General features: G+C 34.8%; 1 protein-coding gene across 1 annotated transcript in view; it reads right to left on the reverse strand.

Moving 5' to 3' along the window:
• LOC150085487 (F-box only protein 9) overlaps nt 1–25340 on the reverse strand; it is a 266154-nt gene that overhangs the window by 179460 nt on the left and 61354 nt on the right. Inside the window, exon 3 of the mRNA XM_090373294.1 lies at nt 21987–22044. Coding sequence (XP_090229420.1) covers nt 21987–22044 — 58 coding nt within the window. The remainder of the gene's footprint in view (nt 1–21986; nt 22045–25340) is intronic.

The following is a 25340-nucleotide window of genomic DNA, read 5'->3' on the forward strand; positions in this document are numbered from 1 at the left end:
TAGGAGACAATGTGCCTCGTTGCACTTTTTCTTCGACAGAATGAAACATGATCTTCCAAGACAATAATGCAGCATGTCATCAAGCACCCACTGTGCATGAGTGGTTCAAGGAATACAGCAAAGATATCACTAATCTTGATTGGCCTCCAAATTTGTGTGGCCTCAATCCAGTTGAACACCTGTGGGATGTTTTGGAATTGGAAGTGAGGTGTATGGACACCAAACCATCATCTATTCTGACACTGTGGAAAGACTTGCAGGCAGCACAGCTGCAGATCCCTTTAGATGTCTTCAGCCACATAGTGGATGTCAATGCCTAGGCAAATAGCAGCTGTTATCCATGCGAACAGTAGCCCAACACGGTATAAAGTAGGTGATCACAATTCAGTGATCACTGAGCATATATGCATGTACGCCTATTGTTTTTGCCCTACCCATCTGTCTGTCTGTCCGTATGTAACAGAGGGACTCATAGTGGATGGAATTTCGTGAAATTTTATATTTCAGCCTTTTAAAAATATTTGTCAAACCATTACAAATTTAATTAACATTGGACCAACAGAAATCTGGCAATTAATATTTCTTTTCTCTACAAATTATATGGAATAAAGAAATTCATAGATTAAATGTAGTTTTAATGCAGTATTGTTAGCTTTAGACAGTGTCTGTGCATGCCTCATGTGTATTGTTATGTAAGACTTGTGAATGTGGTGTTGCTTTTGAAGAGATACGTACAATTAGTACCCGACTTACGTTAAGCCTGAGTTACATAACTTTGGACTTACATAAATTTTTTTGTAAAATAATAAGAGAAGTTTACCTCAATATAGTATGTAGAACACTTCCGTATGATACTCTCCAGAAATTAAAACGAAAAAATCGAAAAACTTACATTAGAGTAACAAATAATTTAAAAAATAATTAAAAATCAATTTAACACAATAATCTGCAGCATAACTAGAATCTAGGTAAATAACTAGAGTTAACATTGCATTTTCTGCTTTAAAAATTCTGAAGGAATATTCAACAACATTGTTTGAGACAGGTGAACTATGTTTAAGCACTTCACAGAAATCCCACAATATTCAAGCCACAGGGACTCTGTCCTATCAGCTATTTCTTCAGGAGAATTACACTTGAGCCCTTCGTCTCTACATCCTTTCCTTCCTTTCTTTCTGGATTGTAGAGTCAGTTCAGTTTTATATGAGAGCGAAGTTTGTATAATATTTGTTACACATATCAGGTTATTGTAATAAAGTTTAAAATCACATTTCCTACCATTTTCAATGATTTCACGTCAAACTATCATCATGTATTGCATGCTTCATTCACATGTCATAAGGTGTGACAGCATCTCTTGTAACTTAACCCTGTGAAGTTCTTTATAGAAAATTTCATTTTGACCGTTATCATGGTGCCGCCTAAGAGAATAAATGAGAGAGTACAAGTAAATCTACCAAGAAAAGAAAAGCAATCGATTTGGATCACAAATTAATAAGAATGTATGAAAATGGTCGAACATTAACAAGTATTGCGCGGAATTTAGAACTGTCAGTGTACAATGACCACAATAATAAAGGACAAAGAATATGTGAAGTAGTGAAGGGATTAACACCAATGAAGCCAACTATAATGGGACTAATAAGCGAGATGGAAAAGTTACTTATTGTGTGGATGGAAGACCAGATCCAAAAACACATCCCCTTAAGCCTCCACCTCATCAAAGCAAAGGCTGGGGCCATTTTTGAAGATCTTAAGAAGAAGAAGAGCAATGATAGTGAAACCACCTTTGTTGCGAGTCATGGTTGGTTCGATAGGTTCTGTAAGAGAAGTGGATATCATAACATTGCCAAAAGTGGTAAAGCAGCAAGTGCAGATGGTGAGGCTGCCAAAAAATTCGAGAGCAAATTGGATGAGATTATAAGAACTGGTGTTATTTGCCGCAACAAATATTTAATATGTATAAGACTAGCCTTTGTTGGAAAAAAAATGCCTAGTAGGACATGTATTGCTATTGAAGAAAAGTCAATGTCTGGGCTTAAAGCTGTACACTTGTACTTCCTGTACGCTTCAGGCTTAAATCAAAAGCCTAGGCAACAATAACTGTTCAGAAAATGGTTTCTTAATGTGTTTGTCACTGAAGTTGAAAAATATTGCTTACAAATGTCAGTGCCTTTTAAAATATTAATGCTCCTTGACAATGCTCCCAGTCATCCTAAATATCTTGATCAGCAGTTCCCAAACTGGGGTCGATAGACCAGTTCCAGGGAATCCGCAAAATGACCCTCTGGAACTGGTCAAATTATTCATTCTATGTATAGCAAATTGATGATAAATAAAGTTATTATTATGTATTTATGTAAAAATTAAGAATAAAGTTCAGTTATTTTAAACATAAAACTATGAATTTTCTTTTCAGAAAACCCAGTGTTCATGCATATATATATATATACACACACAAACACACATACACATATATATAGGGGAATTTCTGGGAATTCAAAGCTTATTACATACAGAAATTTTCTGAGGCCGTAAATGCAACAGAGCAAGGGAAGATGGATCTACGGCAATTTTGGAAGATGATTAACATCCTCGATGGAATACGCAACATTTCGAGAGCCTGGAATGATGTGAGAACAACTTGTATATGCAGAGTTTGGAAAAAACTTCTAAAACATTCTGAGCTTAACAACGAAGGCTTCAACAAAAGATGAGATGATGTCTTCTGTTACCAAAGAAATTGTAAACTTAGCCCAGGCATTGCAGCTGGTCCTGGAGGACGAAGATGTGACAAGCTTGTGGATGAACGAGGTGAAGATTTAACAACAGAAAATCTAGCAAAGTTGAACGTGCAAAGAGTTGAAGAGCAAGGGAGAGCCAAATCCATTGAGGAATCGGAGCAACCCAAGAAGCAGTTTAAATTAAAGGAAATGGCAGAAGCATTTTGTAAAATTCAGGAGAGTCACTCTGTTTGTTGGAATGGATGAAAACACCAAACATTTGTTGAAAATAGAAAGAAAAGTTCAAGATTACTTATCAGCTTATCGCGAAATTTATGAAGAGAAAAAAAGCATACAAAACAGATGAAGATTGAAAAGTTCATATCACATACTACCTCCCTAACCTTTACTCAGCCTACAACACCCTGTGATTAACATGTCTTATTAATGCTTCAGGTTCATTTTAAGTTACCTTCAGTTCATCTCCTGAAGTGTGTAAACTTTGATTCATTGTGTGGTTTAGAACAATTTTCTTAAATATGTACACTTTGGTTTTAATTCCATAGTAGCCCTTATAAAGCCTACATGGCGTATGAAATAGATATCAGTTTTTACAGTACAGTAACACATTTTTTCTTCCTTTTATGTCTTCTTTTCTTATGTGCCACTCCAGCTACTTCATCGTTGTCCCCAGATAAAGTTTTTAATTGTTATGGTATATAATTATTTTTCTTCATTCTTCTGAGGATATTATGTGCTTTTTGTAATTTTGGCATATTGGAGATATAATAGCAATATTTTATTAGTCATTTCCAAGTTACATAAAAATTGACTTGTGTAAAAAATCCTAGCATGTATCTCTTACGTATGTCGGGGTCAGACTGTGTGTGTGTGTGTATATATAATGCTGGTTTATATATTAATATTACGTTTAGATGTCTTTTAATCCTTCTTTTGTGCATCGTTAATGCCATTGTTTTTGCTGTATTGGCCAAGTGAACATTATACGTGCCAGTATATATTTGTTTCTAATTGTTCGAATGTTACCTATTATTGGTGGTTTTTACATATAGGCATTAGTGTTCATACAATTCTGGTCATTAAGCTAGCCTTATTTAGGTCATCTTAAATCTGCATGGCCTATACATATTAGGTTTAGAAGTTTAATGCTTAATGATAATGAATTTTCATGATAAATTACTGATGAAAATTTTTTATCTGTAGCAAAAGTTAATTACTAATTATTATTAACAGTATACTTCTATCTTATTACTATCGTACTTTTTTACTATAATACATTTTTGCATTCCATCACATGGCCGTCAATCGCCTACTTCGTCGGGGGCTTTGAGTGGATTGACAGCCCTTTCGATGTAATGCCTCATACTTACTCGTTTCTGTTTGTACCTATCACAGTTTTGCTATTTTAAGTTCCTTTTCTTTTGTTTTGTTTAATTTCTAAAGTTCCTTCTATAATTTTAATTTTTAGATTTAAGTTTTTGAATTTTTTAAATATTGTTATCATATCTATTTATAGTATTAATTAGTTTTAATTTTTATTTTTTGCAATCTCTTCAGCAAACTGTGATAGAGTACACAAAGCCCTACGAGTAAGTATCCGATATTGTTAAATTCCTACTTACTTAATTAATGCTGTACTGCAGTGGAGGTCGTAGAACAGAAAGGGGGAATTTCCCGCCTTCTATTTGTTTTTATAGGTAGCAATCTTTATCGTGCAGTCGCACTAACGTTATCCTGTGTGTTGATGGTGCATTGGCCTCGGGCCCCAATTTTCATGCCAATGCCTGCGGTGGAGGTTTGCTGTTGGAACGATGATTTTCTGTAATCTTTATATGGGTTGCGTTAACAAAATTTTTTTTATGTGTATTTACATTATTTTTACATGCGTTTTTGTGCCTTACCTCGGACATTATATATGCCTGACGTAGCCCAGTGGTTAGGAGCGAGAGTGCATAGCACGCGTTCCTTGAGTGGACCGGAGTTCAAGCCCGTGACTACTAAATACGATAAATATTTGTATTGACAATTTATTGTAAGCTCTACTGACTTGGCTGTCGTGCCGGAGTATAAACAGAAAATTTATTTATTTATATATATATATATGAGAGAGAGAGAAGAGACTTAAAAGTATATGTGAAAAGAGTAACAAATATTACACAGCAGAAATTAAATTGAATGGCTAAGTTTGGAGAACATAAAACTATAGAATTTTATTAAGTGTTCTATAAAGTTATAATCTTAGCAATTAATTGATAAGGAGATAACTATATTTATTTTTCACTTCTATTAATCATAGAAAAAAGAAAAATAATAATTTAATTTAAGAAAAAATTTAAAATGCATCTGAAATATAATGCTCTGCATACATTAACTAACTTATTTTTCCTAGAAATAACATAGTTTTAGTATTAATATTATAATAGCTAAATGATACAAACAAATGAGCTTTTTCTGCATCTGCCAAAAAAAAATTTAAAAATCAGTCATTCATATTCCTGTTACAAAAACATGTTTGTTCGATTCCTCTTTGAACTTAATTATACATTCATTCCAATGAGCTCCGATATTGACATAGATCATGTTAATTATCTCCAACATATGATCACTGGAATGTTATAGATTACTGAAATGAATTGCCTGCATCAATGGTTGAGGTTGTTGTTGGTATAGGGCTTAACGACACAAGGGCTGCTGAGGCCAAATTGTGTCTGTTCATTGTTTATTTACAGGCAACATATAGTTATAGATGTTAAATTATATGCTACTGTACAAGTCAATATATTTTAGATACATAAAAAGTTCTATATTTGCTTCATTTACTATGAAATAAGATAAATTATGATAGCTGTTCAATGTGGAGAGAGATTGAAAAGTGTTAGAGTGGATGGTTGAATGTAAGGGACAATCAACCAGAAAATGACAGACCGTAAGTTGCGCTAGACAGGATGGTTGAGGTGAAATTAGCATAACAATACTAGCAATAAGATCCAGCCTTCTGTTACTTTCCAAAATTATGTATTTTCACCTACTGGGTTTTCTCTCTTTTGCTAATGAAAATATAGCTCCCTCATTCATTTTACTAATTCTAAGTTCTAAGCCATTCTTCACATGGACATCGATTAGTACCCCTCACCAATCTAGTTGCCCTTCTCTAAACTCTTTCTAGAAGTACTATATCTTTCTTCAAGTGTGGCCTTTGGACCTGAACACAATATTCTAAATGCAGTCCAACCATTGTCATATGCAAAAGGACAAGGACATCCTTTTCCCTACTTGAAAAGGTCCTGTATATTATAGACAAAAAACCATGCACCTTCCTAACAGCCTGTTTACACTTCATACAAAGTTTCATGCCTGACTGAATCTTCCCCCAAGTCTTTTTTATCCCAGACCACTTTTAACTCCACTTCCCCTCCCAGCTTATAAGTAACTCCTGGATTTCTGTTCCCTAGGTGCAAAACCTTACATTCAGAAGTGTTAAACTTCAGTTGCTATCTTTCAGACCATTTGTGCAATGGATCTGAGTCATTTTGTAACAAAATGACCTGCTTCTGGTTATTAACCACCCTTATAACCTTTAAATCATCAGCCAACTTTAACAAATTCCCCTGTACTCCCTTATCAATGTCATTAATAAAAAGAAGACAAAAAAAGTGGTTCCAACACTGATCCCTGAGGAACTCCACTTTTTAAACTGGTCCACCCTGAGGTATGCTCATTTATGACTAATATCTCTCTCTCTCTCTCTCTCTCTCTCTCTCTCTCTCTCTCTCTCTCTCTCTCTCTCTCCCTATGTTTTGGCTAGCCCTTGATCCAATGATGGATCTTGCCATTAATCCCAATTTGTTCCACTTTATATAATAGCCTTTCATGGGTAGCTGCATCAAAAGCTTTACTGAAGTCAAAGTTGTTTCTTGCATCCAACTGTTTTATGGACTTCATCATAATAAGAAACCACATTGGTCAGGCAAGACTTCTCCTTTATGAACCCATGCTGTGATTCATTAAGGATACCATTGAGATGGTCCTGTATTGTATCAGAGACTCCAAGTTTTTATCCACCATAGAAATCAAACTCACTGGTCCATGATTGCCCATTATGTCCTTTGCTCCTCCTTTGTGGATTGGGGAAATGTTAGCACAATTCTCTAATCCAGGGTGATCTTCCTGGACTTAATCATGATCACATTTTCATTCTCATCATGATTTCATTAATATTCTAAACAGGATAATGCACTCATATGTAGCCTTTTATAGTATAACAGGATATATACCTCCAGTACTGAGCCTTACCTTCACTCAGCTTCAATAGTTCCCCCTATATATTCTTCTCCAAGATGGATATATCACTTAATATACATATATCATTTAATTTATAGCAGCCTGTCTGCTTGTCACTGATCCCTTGTAGTTATAATTATCTTTCAACTGTAAAGATTGTTGAAAAGTAACTACAGTAATACCCCGACTTACGCGAACTCGGAGTTACGCGGTTCTTAATTTTTTAGTTTGGCAACGCTGCCGCCCACTATCTTCAAGGTCGTTTTTCATATGTTATCGATATACGGTGCGACGGCGGAGAATGAGAGCGAAAGATGAACAAAATTCAACTTTGCTGCTTTTATGTTTTTTATATCAGTGAAAGGGAAACACATTTCACCATAATAACGTAAAAACCAACACAATTCCAGCTATCGGTATAATCGCAAATGCAATCAGATCGAGTTTACTACCAGTTTATAACAGATTTCACTAGCAGAAACGCAACTGGATTTTTATTGTTTTATGGTAGTAACCCCTAGAAATGTGAGGTGTTAATAGTGTATCTCTGCCTTTATGGTGTTGTTTATTCAGTTGCTACATGCGCGCAGCTTTGTTTATGCGTATCAAGCGTGCCTCCTCGTTTTGTAATTGTGCTTTATTCCCTAAAAATGAGTAAAATACTTTTAATTAAAAAGGTGTGAAAAGGAAGCGTCCTGGTGAAGACACTGCAGATTCAGAGAGAAAAAGAAAAGCAATTATCGATAAACAGAGGCGGACTGGGTCAAAAATTCTTACCCGGGAAAATTTATAGTGGCCTCATACTATGGTTTATGGCCAAAATCACACCGGCCCACCGGGGTTTCCCCGGTAAGGCTTATGGCCAGTCCGCCTCTGTCGATAGAGAAAAAATATGAAATTGTGAAACGCTTTGAGCGAAATGAAAGACCATGTGATATTGCACGTGCTACAGGCCTAAATGAAGCAACGGCGAAAAGCACATGACAATTGCAAACTTGACAGGTTGAAAATTGAAAAGGGCTCAATTGTAAAGGGCTTAAAAATTTTAGAAAACAGACTCCAACGAAGAACGCGTTATAGCTACAAAGCAAGGAATAAAAAAATTATTAGCTTGCTACGAAGAAATTCTGCGTGAAAAAAAGAAAGCGGTGTGTCGTCAGACGAATTTGTTAGATTTTATGAAGCCATCGACATCGAAATAACTTTTTAATGTAAGTCATTTGTTTTTTTAATACATATTTTGTATTAATATGTATAAAGAACTGCAATTTTATTAATATTTTTCTTCTAAACTAGTGTTTTTGTTAGTCCTTGGTCCCAATTAAGTAAAATTTACATGTATTTATATGCAAAGTTGTACCCCGACTTACGCGAATTCGACTTACGCGATTTTCGTCGGACCCACCTATCGCGTAACTTCGGGGTATTACTGTATTCAATTCATCTCCCACTTTGACTGGGTGTTATATGACTTTTCCAGTTCGATCAAGTAAGGGATCTATATGATTCACTCTCTCCCTTTTTGTATTCATGTAAGAAAAGAACTCTTTGGCTCCATTTTTAGTTTTCTTTGTTAGTGATTTGATCTACTCAGCTTCCACCTGTCTTACTCCGCCAATTCGTTTTGTTACACTTATAATACTCATATATATCAGTATCTCACAATAGTCTGTAACTATCCCATGCTTTTTCCTTTAGCTCAATTAAACCCTTAACCTCTCTGGTCATCCATTTGGACTTCTTACTTTTGTGCAACTTCTGCACTGGAGCAAGTGTATTGGTAGCTTTCAGAATAAATCCTTTGAATACTTCCCAAAATGAATTCATATCTAGCAGCTTCTCTCTCCAATTAATAAAGCCTGGGAAATACCTCAATCCATTATAGTCCCCCTCACTTTAAATTAGTCTTCCCCTTTCACCATAGAAATCTCTTTGGATACTACTCATTAGTATTAACAGCAGCAAATGACACAAGAAAGCAGGCTTATACACTATCAACCAAAAAAAAATTCCCACATAACCTGCCCATCCCCTCTAATAGTTTGTCTATCTCTTTCAATTATTTATTCAAACTATCCAATTTTACATCACCAGATGGAAGTTTGTTCCAACAATCAAATACCTGTTGGTTGAACGCAAACTTCTGCACACCAGTCCTGCAACCATTATTCCTCAATTTGAATTTATGCCCCATCATGTGTGCAGTCTGAGCAAGAGGAAGGATTCCATCAGTATTGAACTTATTCAATCCATGCATCCTTAAACACCTCAATCAAATCTTTTCACAGGTGCCTGGTTTCCAGATGCTGCAATCAGAAGAAATGAAGCATTACCCGGTAAGAGAACCCTTTGCTGTTCTCACTAATCTTGTTGCTCTTCTCTGCACTTGTTGCAGTAGATCCACAATCTCCCTAAAATGAGGTCTTCAGACCTGTACGTATTACTCAATATGTGGATTAACCCTTGCTCTATACAAAAAGATAATCACCTCTTTATCCCTGCTGAAAAAATTTCTGTAAATCACTGACAAACCCCATGAGCTACTCTGGCAACTATACCCTGCCAACCTGTCGACACTGCTCAGAGAACTTCATATCTAACTGCACAATTATCCCTCGGTCTTTTTCAATCTCCACTACCATTTTGACATTGTGGTCACTAACCACTATTGGTTCCTGCACTGTCAAATTTTGGATGCAATAGAGGATATCCTCTTGAATCTGGGTAAAAAATCAAATAAATACAATCTTCTCCCACCTGTTAATAATTTGTTAATGCCTAACTTTAAATCAGAAATAGAACAACTTAGTGATAGGTTACTGGAACAGAGAGATATAACTATGTTAGGCGACTTTAATATGACTAAAGCAATTGATGGCACCAAAGTGAGCAAAATCAATGCTTGATCCTTCTGAGGAAGGTTCTTATATATCAGGGGTGGCCAACAAGTCAATCGTGGCTTTAATTCTGGTCGATCATGAAGAATTTTAAATATATATATAAAATAGATTAGTCAAAATTTAAATATTATTATTATGCACCTCACTACATACACTTATTAAAAATTAGTTGAACCAAATGACTACTCTTGCCGCCGCACAGCCACTAGGCTTGTCTAGTGAAAATTCACGCAGTTATGTTGTGGAGAGCATAGTGTGTGTGTCGAATTCTTATTTAGCTCACTTAATATTAATAATTGGACAGTACTTATACGTTAATGTAATACCCTTTGATTTAAAATGAATACTACGAAAAAGAATAAAACGTATCATTTTCATCAAGAGTGGGAACTACAATACTTTTTTTGTAATGATAAAAGAAAAATGTTGTTTGATTTGCAATGCTTCCATGACTGTACCCAAAAAAGGAAATTTAAAAAGGCACTTCACCAGACTCCTGGTAAATACCAATCGGATTTTCCACCTAATAGTGACCTTAGAAAAAATAAATTAAAAGAGCTTAATCCAGATTATTCGCACAACAAAATTTCTTCGTGACACCTAATTTACAATCTAGAGCAATAACTGTAGCATTATTTAAAGTGAGTCATTTCTTGCAAAAAAATGCAAACCATATTTTGATGGTCAATTTATCAAAGACGCATTTTTAGAAATAACAGATTATCTTTTTGAACATTTTAAGAACAAAAATGAAATTAAAAGTGCTCTTCAAGATCTGAAATTATCTCGAAATACTCTGATGCGACTCATCGTAAAAATGAGTAAAAATGTGAGCGAACAATGCGTGTTCATACTGCTAATTGTGTGTCCTTTTCTTTACAACTGGATGAATCTGCAGATGTCAGTGATACAGCTCAGTTGTTGGTTTTTATTCGTATAGTTTTCGATGATTCTGCCACCAAAGAACTGCTGGGTATGGTTTCGTTAAAAGAAAGAACTAGAGGTCTTGATATATTTAATGCATTCAAAAATATTATTGAAAAAATTAAATTACCACTATTTAAGCTCGTATCAATAACAACAGGTGAAGCTAAGGCAATGAGGGGGCATCTTAACAGATTTATCGCATTGTACCAAAAGGATGATGAATTCCCAGATTTTTTTGAGTTACCACTGTATCATTCAGCAACAAGTGGTAGCCAGCAAAAGATTAAATACTAAAAGTGTTATGGACATAACTTTGAAAATTGTGAATTCCATCAGACGACAATCTCTTCAAAAGGAGACTTTTCAAAATGCAACTCGATGAAAATGAACCAGATCTGACTAATTACACACAGATGTAAGGTGGCTGAGTTGGAGTAAGTTTCTACAGCACTTTAGAAAGTTGCTGAATGAAATAAAAAAATTTGTCGATCAAAGGGTAGATGATCATCAGCAGCTACAGGATACAGAGTGGTTGTGTGTTCTGACTTTTTTGCCATATTTTACCAGTAAATTAAGTGATATGAATTTGGAATTACAAAGAAAAAATAAAAATGTGGATGACATGATTAGTAGTATTTCTGCCTATAAATATCAATTTTTGGCATGGCTAGATCCCAAATAAAAAAAATCAATCATTTTGCAAATATGCAAGATCATTTGCAAAAATATCCTATTTTTGAATTTAATAGTGAGAAATATGTTTCTGAAATTTAGAAAATTGTGGATGATTTTGAAACCAGATTCAGTGATTTTAAAACAAATGAAGACATTGTTCAATATATTTCTTATCCATTTAATGTCGACTTAGTTACAAAACAAATTGCAGAAAAAATTGCTGCGATTTTTCACGTGGAGAAAATATTACTTGAAAATGAAATTATTACATTGCGAAATGATATCTTCCTAAAAGCCAGATCATCAGAAAAATACTTTTGGAAATATGTTTACCGAGAAAAGTACCCAAATGTAAAAAAATGCAGTGAACTTTTAATTTCATGTTTTGGTTCCACATATCTATGTAAATCGGCCTTTTCTTATTTGAAACAAAAAAAAGACGAAGAATTGCTCTACTCTTATGGACTTGCATACAGAAGATTCTTTACTGTTGGCCTTATTACAGTATATCCCTGATTTTGAAAGCTTGGCAGATGACATTAAGACACAAACTTCACATAAATGAAAAATTTAAATACGTATGAATTTAAAATAAGAATTCTGAATTGTATGTCATTTTAAAATTTATAAACAACATTTTTCAATATGTGTTGATTAACCTTTTAAACCATGTGCAATGAAATTCTTGAGACGGTAGATCGCGGCACATTTTGAAGAAAAAAAAGTCGATCGCATCACAAATTAAGTTGGCCACCCGTTATATATTCTTATCACTACAATTACAGCAACGGTGAAACATGGCTACCAGAAATGAAAATTATTTGGACCATATATGTATTTATAAATTTATATAATTCATATGTAGTACTTTCTGGTTCAAAGTTATAGTGCACTGTTCAAATCTGATCTCAACTCACTACCCTTCTCAATAAAAATGACATCCTCATTAAGCAGCGAAATTGAGGTTAAAAAAAAAGGTGTACTAAACTTCACACGAGTCAACTGGACAGAGCTTAATAAGTCATTAAAATCTTACAACTTGAATCCAACTGAGTAATACAGACATAGACTCTGCAGGTAATTGTTTCTATATAGCAAACAGTTCCCCACTGTCAGAACCGTGGAGTTCAGACCGTGCGGTCTCAACAATGAGCGCTCATGTCTGCTGTCTACAAACACCATACTTCTGGCAGCATGGAAACCATTACTTGGATTGGCATAAATTTAGATTTTGAGGTCTAAACTGTTTAATAAATATGGACCGATTATTTCTTTCGGTCCTATAGCTGGACTTTAGAGTTTAATTTTGGGGTCTAATAAAATTGGATATGGGGGGGGGGGATTATTCTCTACATTCCTTAAGTAGGACGTCCGACTTTAAAGGATTTAGAGTTTAAAGTCCTATAGCTGGACTTTAAACTCTAAAGTCCAGCTATCGGACCGAAAGAAATAATCGGTCCATATTTATTAAACAGTTTAGACCTCAAAATCTAAATTTATGCCAATCCAAGTAATGGTTTCCATGCTGCCAGAAGTATGGTGTTTGTAGACAGCAGACATGAGCGCTCATTGTTGAGACCGCACGGTCTGAACACTACGGTTCTGACAGTGGGGAAGATGTCCCACCTGCTTTACAAAATAGAGATCGCCATCCCCAAGAATTATTAGCGAGTTGGACTAGGAGAGTTGGAAAAGAAGCTTCCTATATCTAAAATAAAGGTAATCATTGTTGATTTATAATATAATAGAATATAGGAATTATTGAGCATTTAATAGCTCTTAATTATCAAATAGCAAACACTGCATCTCTTAGCTCCACCATTCCTAGCTTTGTTCAAAGAACTACAAAGTAACCTCACTGATTCTCAAAGGCACTAATAAACATACTAAAAAAAAGAAAAAATGGAATATTCAAGGGAAATATAAGAAAAGTGGAGCTTTCCTTATACAGGGTGTTTCAAAAATGATGGTCAATAATTTACACGTGAAAAGTACAAACTAAAATAAGCAAAAAAGTTCCAATGAACATCAAGCCACAAATGAACCATTTTGGAGATAATGCACATTTTCTATTAAGATCCGCCACTGACTATGGGAGCAATCTGGGAGGATAGTCTGTATTGCTGAGACCTTGTACACGCTGGATATGGTAGGGGTACAGTAACTGGCGATGTAAACTTTGCCACACACTGCCATGACTCAGTACACGCTCTTGCAGAGCAACCCTCCTTGTCAAAATGCCTGGATTTTATTCTATTCTTTCTAACACCCTTTACTCAACATCAGGTGTTATGCTTCTGGGCCTACCTGCTCGTACTCCATGTGTGAAGCACCCGTGTTCTCTAAAGCATTGATGTACCCTGATAAATGTGCGCCTGTTGGGCTGGTTTCGGCTGGGAAATGCTTCTTGGTACAAAAGTGCAGCCTCGAGTGCACTGCCGTTGGCTTTACTATACATGAAGTGCATGTCTGTATACTCTTCATTGCTGTAACCTCTTTCCATGTTGACTATTCTTTGACAAGTACTAGTATGCCTGCTGCTACATCTCAGAGCATTGAGAAAGGGGAAAGGGAGAGAATGAGCATAACCTAACCTAAACAAACAAGTTAGTGGTGGATCCCAATTCTGTACAGTTCACCTTGTCAGTGGTGGATCCCAACTCTGTACAGTTCACCTTGTCAGTGGTGGATCCCAACTAGAAATATGCAATATCTTGAAAACGATTCACTTAACAACCCATGTTTACTAGGCTTTTTTTGTATATTGTAGTCTGTACAGTTCACCTTTAAATTATTGACCATCACTTTTGAAACACCCTGTATAACTACTTCAACATTAAGAAGTAAAGGTAAAGTGCAGCCATTATCAACCCACTGCAGGATGGAAGCCTCCTCAACAATTCATGCTGAGGGAAATGGACCATAATCTGCCACGCTGGTCCAGTGCGGGTTGTCAGATCAACCGTATTCAGCAGTCAGGGGCTTGAACCCCGGTCTACTCAAAAAGCATGTGCTACTGCACTCCCACTCCTGACCACTCGGCTACATTAAGAAGTACAGTACAGCAACTTCTCAAACATGACTACCAGAGTGATTCAAAAACCAAAATACCTCTACAACCATCCAGAATATTCCCAAGAAGAGTGAATTAAGACCTACACAAATTAATTTTCTTAAACTTTGGGAGGATTTATAAGCACAAAAACAAAGGAAACACATTTGATGCTACAGCTCTGAGATACAAAGATGTTCTTTCAGACTTCAAAGCTAATTAAAATCTACTACTACTGCTGCTAGTAAATACCAGCTTTAGTTTGAGAAAGGACTTCTCAAAAGGCCCAGATGAACTTCCATTAATACTAAGGAAAAAATGTGGAAAAAACTTGGTTAAGCCACTACTTCATAAAATAAAACTATCCTTTTTAAGTGACATATACCCACTTACCCTTAAGCAGGTTTAAATCTCTCCAATAGAGAAGAAAGATGCCTCTACATTAGTTCATTAATCCCATAAGGCCTGTAATGACAATTACAGGCCTTACTGAATTCATTATCAAAAATAGTTCATTATGTTGATGGGGTAACTATTCAACTTCACAAGAATGAACTTATCAGATCATGCATATGGCTTTTCAAAGGACAGTCCTCATGCTCAGACTTAACTTTAATGACAGGAGTAAAGACATCACTGGACAAAGGGTTGAAAATAGACTCAATATTCTTTGATATAAGAAAAGCCTCTGACCTTCATACCCAGAGACTATTCAATAAGCAGTACTCTTATGGCCTTACAGGCAATGCGCGCGCACACACACACACACACACAGAGAGAGAGAGAGAGAGAGAGAGAGAGAGAGAGAGAGAGAGAGAGAGAGAGAGAGAGAGAGAGCAAGAGAGATTGCCAATTATCTACAAAGATCTCTACCTGTACTTTACAAAGATAGCACCTCAGAAAAGTTTGAACCTGAAGTGGGAGCAGGGCCATTCCTGGCTCCTTGGCCACCTGCGTGCAGCAAGTATTTGGCAGCCCTGTACATCATATTTTTAAAAGGTAAAAACTTTTCCAAAAAAATTTTAGTTTTTACTAGTAACATGAACACAATGACACAAATTTAAATAAAAATAAAATTTTTACTGAAACTGATACACAAAACTACATAATAATCCTATCCTATACATAATTCTTGAAGTGTCCTTCTGCCCATCTGTTCCCCGTTCTATTTTAAAAATCATTTGACTTAGAGAAATACAGTAACCTTAGTTTCTACTCACTAGGAGGTCCCAGAAAAACCATTCTCATTTTTGACCCCAGAAGAAAATAATGTTTACAAAATAATAAATGTGAAATTTGATTTTTCAACTTGCAGCATCATTTTCTTTTGCAGAATTAAATTACTATTTATTAACTAACTACAATGGGACATGCAACATTTTAAAGAAAATTACATAAATATTTCTATTTTTGTTGTTAAATTTTTAGTTTCGGCTCCAACTCCTTCACATTTGCAAAAGAAGTTGAAAGCTAGTCAGTCAAAAAAATAAGATTTTGGGTTAGCATTGCCTTGTAGACCAATGTCATATTGAAGTGTACTCGAGATCTTTGTTACTGCCTATGAAAAAGACTATAAAAATTGGCTTTAAGATTAGTAACAGAATAGGTTTTTTGGAATTCTGAGATGTTTATTCAGATTAGAACAACTTTCATAGTTAGAAATCTATTTAATAATATCTTTAAGCAGGGTCATTCGTATTGACTCTCTCTCTTACAAAAAATGCAGTTACAATCAAACTTAACGAAACATTTTCATTCATTTTGGATATACTATTGTTGTAATTTTTACAGATATTACATAATACATTTTTGTGCTGCTTAATGGGCATATTCATAATTCCTATGAAAATTAATTTTGATTAAAACGGTATTTGACAAAATTTTAATAATTTCCATGCGATGAACTTTGTATTCACTCTTAATATTCTAGGCTTTATTAAACAGGTAAACTTATGGAATTAAACACCAGTAAATTGTCGTCTGGCAACTCATAGTCAAATTAATTTTTTGCACATCTTGTTCTCAAAGAAGAAAGAAAAGAAAGTGTATAACTCTTGCACAATATCGAAAAATTGAACAATTTCAAAAGTGACTTTTACTGCATCATTGATTACTAAATTTAAAGTATGAAAATTATATGGTACAAAATAGACTATTTGCATCTTTGATAAGTTTTTGAAGGCCAATATATTTTCCACTCATATTGGAACCTTAACTGCTCGTGTTATTTAATTTTAAGTTATATTCTGAGAAAAAATCATTTAATACTAATGTACATAATCCCTTACCTGTTATGTCATTAATTTGATGAATCCCAATTTGTTCCCTTATTTCTACATCATTGCCAGAATATACAACAAAATGTATGATAAATGTTAATTGTTCAACATTGCTACTGTCAGGGGTACAATCTAGAATAATTGAGAAATACTTGTATTTTTGACTTTACCTAATATTTCTTTCCTTATTTTGTCAAAATTAAAGAAATAATTTCATTCTGAAATTTACTTCCCAGATAATGTGGCATACGGCTAATATTTTTTTTTTAATATTGGAAAGGTGATCTATTATGTACAGATCAAATTTAGCTAACATTTCAGTTGCTTTCAAAAAATTACCATTATTGGGAATGTACTTGAGGAACTGCGAAATGCAAGAAACTGGCCAGCAAAATATTGAACAGCAAAAATTTGTTTCAAAATTTCAGTTGACCGATTTTTCTCTAGTTCATACAAGCGACATTGTTCTTTATCTACAGTTGTTTGTTTTATTAACATGAACTTTATTGTAAAGTATTTATCGTAATTAGAAATATGAGTAGAAGATATTTCATGTTGTTGTAAATTAATACTACACTGGTATGCAAAATTTAAAGACCAGTCAGGTTTTCACCTATAGCTTCTCATGGGAGTGGGCCTGGATATGGGAAAAGCATACCAAAGGAACCTCGTGAGGTACAGAAATGATGAAGGAAACAACACTGACACAACAACGGAAAAAAAAATGGTACAGAGGGACTTTATTCAAAAATGGCAACATAGCACTGGCTGCCATGATACAGATGCATCACTGCCAAAGATATGGCAGTGATGCATCTGTATTAAAATGGTAAACTTATGGAATTAAACACCAGTAAAATGATTATGGAGCTTCAGGGTTCTATTCTCACTGCATACATTCTTCAATATGACAAGAGGAGTTCAATACATTTTCCTACTAATTATGTTTTCATAAATATCTTTCTAATTGTAAGCCATAATATAACTCTCAGAGAATAAAAATTCATATAATGAAGGTAGTTTACTATTTGTGGTTCCTATAGGTATGTGAGCTTGCATTTTAATTTAAAAAATATGACTTTTAAAGTAGGCAACAATAAACAATTTTAGCTTAGAATTTTGGAACAAAGGGAAGAGGTGGTCCTCAGTAGGAGATATGACCACCCCTAATGTCGATGCAGGCTTTGCATCGACATACTTAGAACAATGTTGAACAACTGTCCATACTTAGAACAATGTTGTTGATAAGTTCTTGTGGTAACATCATCCATTCCTCTGTCAGCGCCATCTTCAGCTGGTGAACATTTTCTGGTGGGTGTGGACGTGCCGCTAGGCATCTCCCCAGAGCGTCCCATATGTGTTTGATGGGATTTAGATCAGGGGGAACGGGCAGGCCAATCCATATGAACAATGTCCCCACTTTCTAAAAGCATATCAACAGCTGCAGTGCAATGGGGTGTGGCGTTATCATCCATAAACACGAACTCGAGGCCAATGACACCTCGGAACAGATGCACATGGGGAAGGATTACCTCAGTACAGTAGCGCGTGCACCAGTTACAGTACAGCCTTCCAATATCTGGAGTTGTATACATCCATCCAAGATAACGGCCTCCCCAGACGAGAACACCTCGACTGCCATATCAATCCCTTTCAGTGATGTTTGCGAGGTGATACCATGTGCCAACCTCTCACAAGATTAGCTGATGTCCAAAATCACTGCTGAGACTGAATCTACTCTCATCAGTAAAGAGTACCTTAAGTAAAGATTTTGTGGTTGCAACCTTTAGAAATAGTGTTGATCCTTAAGTTTTGCACACCAGTGTATCATGCTTCCAATCGGAGAAGCCAGTTGAACATAATTGAATATTTGCAGTTCCAAATATTTTACAACAAAAACAATATATACTATTTTCTGAAAGTGAATATATTAACCGGTCGTGATTTGCCTTTTCATTGTTTGCTAATCACACACAAGTATATAACATACACTTGAAAATCATCCTTTTTCATTCAAAGGAAATGAAACATTATTCAATTGTTTAAGTCCAATTTCCACCACCATATCTATCCACTTTCTTGATAAAATTTTGGGCCAACGACCAGGGTCCTTGATGGTTTCTATGGGAATGTTTTCATCCACTGGTTCTGATTTTTCACCTCTAATAGAAGCATAATTTTCTTGTTCCACTATAAGTTGTCATATTACTTTATCATCATCAGAAATTTGCTCCAATTCATCACCTTTTCCTGCATGTGCAATAGTTGTAGTACTTTTGCAATATTTTTTTTTTCTTGTTTTTTTGTTCCTTCTTGCTTTTCTGTTCTTGTTTTTTTTCTGCTCCACTTAATATTTTCCTCGGAAACATCTTACCTGGGTAATTAATCCAATAATTCTTTTAATGATTTTAAAAATTAATATTTAGTGTATTTTACTCTAAGATATTTGAGTAATTTTAACTGATTCTTATTTAATGGGTTAAAACACTTAAATTTATTATTTGCACTAATCACATAGAAATGCTTTTCTAAATGATAATATTCTGTCTTCTCATAAGGCATGTCTACGTGTCTCTTACTTTAGTCCCGATTGAATCCTCCCTCTTGCACAAACACAAGAGTACATTGTCCGCGACTTGGCACAACAATTAATTAATACAAATTCTGCACAAAGTATACATATAACAATCAACACAATCATACACAACATGAAAAACAAAGTAGTTAGGGCTCCTATTGATATAAAATGTATTCATAGAGGCTAGTGCTGGTTTTCAATTTTTACTGTATTTGCCACCTGCATGTTGATCACACGTTCCCTGTGCTTTTGAGCATCCCTGAGTGGGAATCCTGCATTTCTAGGACTTCTACTTTTCTTGACATACATAAACAACCTTCTAAAAGTGATAGATCTGAAAATTAGCATAAATATATTTGCTGATAACAAATAATATACAGAACTATAAGAAACAACATGGTCTGCATTCTCTTGAATGAAGCTTTACAAGTTATAGAATGGCTCCATAAAAACTGCCTGACAGTCAATGAAGAAAAATGTGAACTAATAAAGCTTTGCTAATGTACACAAAAAAAAAAAAAAATTTAATTTTTCCTACACCATCAATAAAAAACAGTCAAAAGGGTTAATTCCCAAAAAAATTTGGGGGTTGACTTCAAGGAAACTTCTTCCTTTGATTTACACATAACAAATGTGATAAGAGCAGACTATAAAAAAAAATTGAGTTTCTTAAAAAGAGTATCCAAAGATCTTCATAATATAGATATAGTGCTGCTATTTTACAAAATATGTTAGACCTATTCTAGAGTGGGCTTCCCAGGTCTATTCATCACACTCTGCTTACCAAATAACAGAAATAGAGAAAGTTAAAAAAAATTATGTTATTTGTCCTATCAGAGTCTTAACTATACTTCAAAATCCTACGATTGGTGTGAAATTTTTAAATTTACAGTGCAGAAGAAATAAAGCTGATCTCATATTCTTCAAAAATGAAAAGTTAAATGGTAAAAAAAAAAAAGTTTTTACTACCTAATCTCAGGAATCAACCTTCAATGCTCCTCAAAGAAATCTAAGGTCAGATCCAATCATGAAGGCCAAATATACACGATTTCTTCTTGTATGCCAAAATCAAAAGCAATTAGTTTCTATAGATACTATAACAGAACTGTGAGACTAGTCAACAAATTACCCTGGATATATCTGATCCCACCAAACCGCTCAAAAGAAAACTAAAATTAGTTGAAATGGATCAGTGAACTACATTAAAATAAATTAATATAATTGTAACATGAGAAACAGGAATATTTCTTATATTATAAATATATTTAAAATAATTAAATGCACAAGGCATAATACATTAAGAGTTTAATATCTATATAATATCAGTGTGTAGATACACCATAGACAACTCTTAAAAAACTACAAAGTAGTTGTTGTGGGCATCATTTGCTCTTTCTCATATTGTGCTCTGCCTTCACGACGAGTTGCCATGATATTGCACTACCTCAAATAAGTAACGCTTCCCTAATAGAGAAGACTACTGATGATAGGCCAATAGCCTTGAAACATGTCTGGGTGGTGGTACTCACTGAGAATAAGTAACAATAGTCTTCTCTATTAGGGAAGCGTTACTTATTTGAGGTAGTGCAATATCATGGCAACTCGTCGTGAAAGCAGAGCACAAAATGAGAAAGAGCAAATGATGCCCACAACAACTACCTTGTAGTTTTTTAAGAGTTGTCTATGGTGTATCTACACACCGATATTATATAGATATTAAACTCTTAATGTATTATGCCTTGTGCATTTAATTATTTTAAATATTGTCTTATACACCTTTTGGCATCTCTCATATTGTGTGATTATCTTCACAACTGGGTTAGCCGACCGGGCTAGCCGAGTGGGTAAAGTACCTGCCCGGCAACCCAAAGGTCGCGGGTTCGATTCCCGCCTCGGGCTTGGATCAAAGTACTGCAAAAACCTTGGGAGGTGCAATATGGCCACAGAAGCCGATGCGCCAACAACTACCAAATCAAAAAAAAAAAAAAAAAAAAAAAACAACTGGGTCGTCATGTCTGCAATACTAGGGTACCTGCCCACTCACTGATGATAGGCCAATAGCCTTGAAACATGTCTGGGTGGTGGTGGTGGTGGTGCTCACTGAGAATAAGTAACAATAGTCTTCTCTATTAGGGAAGCGTTACTTATTTGAGGTAGTGCAATATCATGGCAACTCGTCGTGAAGGCAGAGCACAATGTGAGAAAGAGCAAATGATGCCCACAACAACTACTTTGTAGTTTTTTAAGAGTTGTCTATGGTGTATCTACACACCGATATTATATATTATAAATATAAAAATTTCTTACAGAAATAGGTATATTTCTTATATTATGGTTATAACAGAAATAAGAAATAGGAATGTAATCCATACTGAATTTGTACAAATATGTAAATTTGTTTGATTATGTTGCATGTCAAATTATGTATTTAACTGTTCTTCAATGAATAAGGATTCTTTAACATTATTAAACAACAACAAATTTTCTAAAATTGGAAAGATCATTTGCAACAATCCTGTACACAAATACCATGACAGGTTAATAATTTACCTTCATATAATTTTCCAGCTTGTTCTGCATGGATACCACGGAGAAAATAATTGCGTGCCTGGAAAAAAAAAAGTGATAATTCAAAAACAGAACTTTTATCTTTTTAAAATAAAACAAAACTGAAACATAAGTGGTAGAAAAAAAAATTGCTTGTACATGCTTGTATATTGTATATACTTTTTAAAATATGCAGGATGAGTCACAAAGTACTGCAGGTAAACTGATTAGAGTTAAGCATGCACCATTTCTTTATAATTTCTTAACTATAAACTAAATTTGGTATAAACTGCAATTAAATAGGGTACCTCCAAGTTCTTTCAGATAATGAAGTACAAGGCGTGGGATGAATAAAAAAAATTTGAAATGGCACAAGGATAAATGATTATGCATTCTTAAAGCTCTAAAAGCAAGTAAATTTTACTACAATTTTGAATTTCCCTGTAATGTAACGTCCATCCCAGAGATGAATAATTATCACTCATGTTGAACCCTATTGAGCAATTAGACTTTACACCAGCCGGTATTTAAATAAACAAATTTCAATCCTGCAACTAAAACACTCTATTTACAATAAAATAAAATAAAATTACAAGCATATAGAATGAAATAAAATAAAATAAAATATAAAATAGTCTAAAACTGATGTGGTTTGATTTACAATAAAATATAAAATATAAAATAAAATATGATAAAAACGATAAAAACAGTAAAATAAAATAACGTAACAACTGTAGCTTTCGGAGACAGCATACGTCTGCTGTGTGGCACATCCTTAAATAGCAGATCCACGGCACTCGTCACATGATTCCTCAGGAATATGGTTGGAATTTCCCATTTATACCGGAACTGGGAATGGCTCGGGAGCGCACTAGCTGAAACCATTCATCTCGCCCAAGAACAACAGTTTCAAAGAGGGGATGTAAGCGTACACCCCTGTCTCTATTAATGGAATTGCTAGCTGTCCCAATACGTAAACTCTCAAGCTATTTACAGTCCCAGTACCCTTGTGTATGATCCGTGATGACAGCATCCTCCGGGGAAATAAAGTGTTTTAGTGTCATATTCTGAGGAACCATGTGACGAGTGCCGTGGATCTGCTATTTAAGGATGTGCCACACAGCAGAAGTATGCTGTTGGGAAAGGAGAACACTGTCTCCGAAAGCTACAGTTGTTACAGTATTTTAGTATTTTATTTTACTTTTTTTATCGCTTTTATCATCATATTTTATTTTATATTTCATATTTTATTGTAAATTAAACCACATCAGTTTTAAACTATTTTATATTTTATTTTATTTCATTCTATATGCTTGTAATTTTATTTTATTTTATTGTAAATAAAGTGTTTTAGTTGAAGGATTGAAATTTGTTTATTTAAATACCGGCTGGTGTAAAGTCTAATTGCTCAATATGAATTGTCCCAGCCTTGTAGGCCTATTTAGAGATAGGTTGAACCCTCACCCTACCCATACAACCAGTTCAGTTAAACCAATTGTCAAAAATATAACCAACTGCAACTAACTAATAAAAATTATTTAACAAAAATAACATAGTTCACAGCATTAAACCTATATGAAAATAATAGTAAATGGTAATTGGAAAAGTAGCATACAATTTTTTAAATTTGCAACATATTGAGGAACAAGGTTAAGCACATGTAGGAAAAGATTTTTCAGTTGCAGCAAACAATACATTTTTGATAAACATTTGCTGTTTTATTGACTAAATTTTCATATTAATTTATTTTCTGTAAGTAGCTTTATAGTCCTAGTCATGCTCCTTAGTTTATTTTGAAGTTAGCAAGAGATTATGCAGGTTACTTCTTAATATAGGTAGAACCTTTATCCATTCGAAACTTGCTGCCATTGTTATAGCATATTAGATCTTATGATATAGCATATCGCATATCTCGAACTTGATAGCATAATACATATCACTGCATTTAGAAATCTATTAGCTTAGTGTACTGTTGACAATTGATCAATTAAATTTATTAATCTTATTAACTTTAATTGTCAATCAATTAAAATTAATTTAAACATAAATCATGCCCCAGACCAGAGTGGCAAAACAATGGGCATAAACTAGTGGGAGTGCTGTGGTTTGGGGGAGAACCGAAGGGGATTCTCCAACGCATCACAGTCTAAAAAAAATGTATGCAGACCTTTCTGGAACAGGATGTGATCTAGCCAAGGATCTAGTCGTTGTGTGTGTGTGTGTGTGTGTGTGTGTGTGTGTGTGTGTGTGTGTGTGTGTGTGTGTGTGTGTGTGTGTGTGTGTGTGTGTGTGTGTGTGTTAGGTACAGAGAGTGTGAAGAAATTAGGTGCCAACTCAGCATTCTAATGGGCGTCTATGAGAGTTTGATGAGTAGGGCAGATGCCCTTGAAGGAGTTAAAAATGGGGCACCCATCCAGCACTCAGCTGCCCAACTCAATGCCAGAGCTCATTCTTGTGCATGCAACACAGCGGCAATCTTCAAGGCAAAATGCGCTGGTCCCACAGGAACTAGTTATTGTCGGTGACTCAATTGCCAGGGAAACAGGAAATATATTATGCAAAAAGAATAGGTGAAACAGGACCAAGGTATGTCTGACAGATGAAAAAGTTAATGACACTGTAGAGCAGATATCATCTTTTAAGGGCACAAAAGATGATAATGTCATATACATTGGCACTAATGACATTAAGAGTAGGAGATATGCAGACTTATTTAATAAGTACAGGTCAATGTTGAAAAAAAGTTGTGAGTTAGGGTTAAATTTGAAAGTGTCTGCAATTCTGCCTGGCCATGATAGGAAGGCGTATACGATGAGAGCTTTGACAATAAATTTAGCCCTGGAGAGAATGCGCAAAGCCCATCGGGTAAAATTTTTCTCAGTGTGGTCTGTGCTCGTTAACAGGACAGATTACTTCTACAGGAATGGGATACACTTAAAAATATAAAGGGTGCAAGAATATTTGCTGATGCTATTGAGGAATTTGAAATAATATATTTTGGGAGTTCCACACACTAATAGATTAACAATAGTCACAAGCAGAGGTGGAAGTGATTCTTGAACTGCTTCTATTGGAATGAGCAGCAGTCTGGGGGAACTCCACTGATAACATTAGTCCATGAAGAGCAGTGTTCTTTGATAAGAACTCTCGTTCTTCTCCCACTCAACCATCCCTTTATTCATAGCAGTAACTTGCCCTTAATGCTACACTATTTGAATTTGTACAGAAGTCCATTATACGCAACAGTAAAAAGTTTTCCTGAAATCCAAGTATATGATATCAAAATTATTCTTTTGCATCCAATTCCTTTGTTACTGCATCACAGTATCCAACCATATTGATCAGACATGATCGCTC

The sequence above is a fragment of the Mastigoproctus giganteus genome, chromosome 5 (genome assembly GCF_048544385.1).
Source record: "Mastigoproctus giganteus isolate SK-2022 chromosome 5, ASM4854438v1, whole genome shotgun sequence".
In the NCBI taxonomy this organism is placed as follows: Eukaryota; Metazoa; Arthropoda; class Arachnida; order Uropygi; family Thelyphonidae; genus Mastigoproctus; species Mastigoproctus giganteus.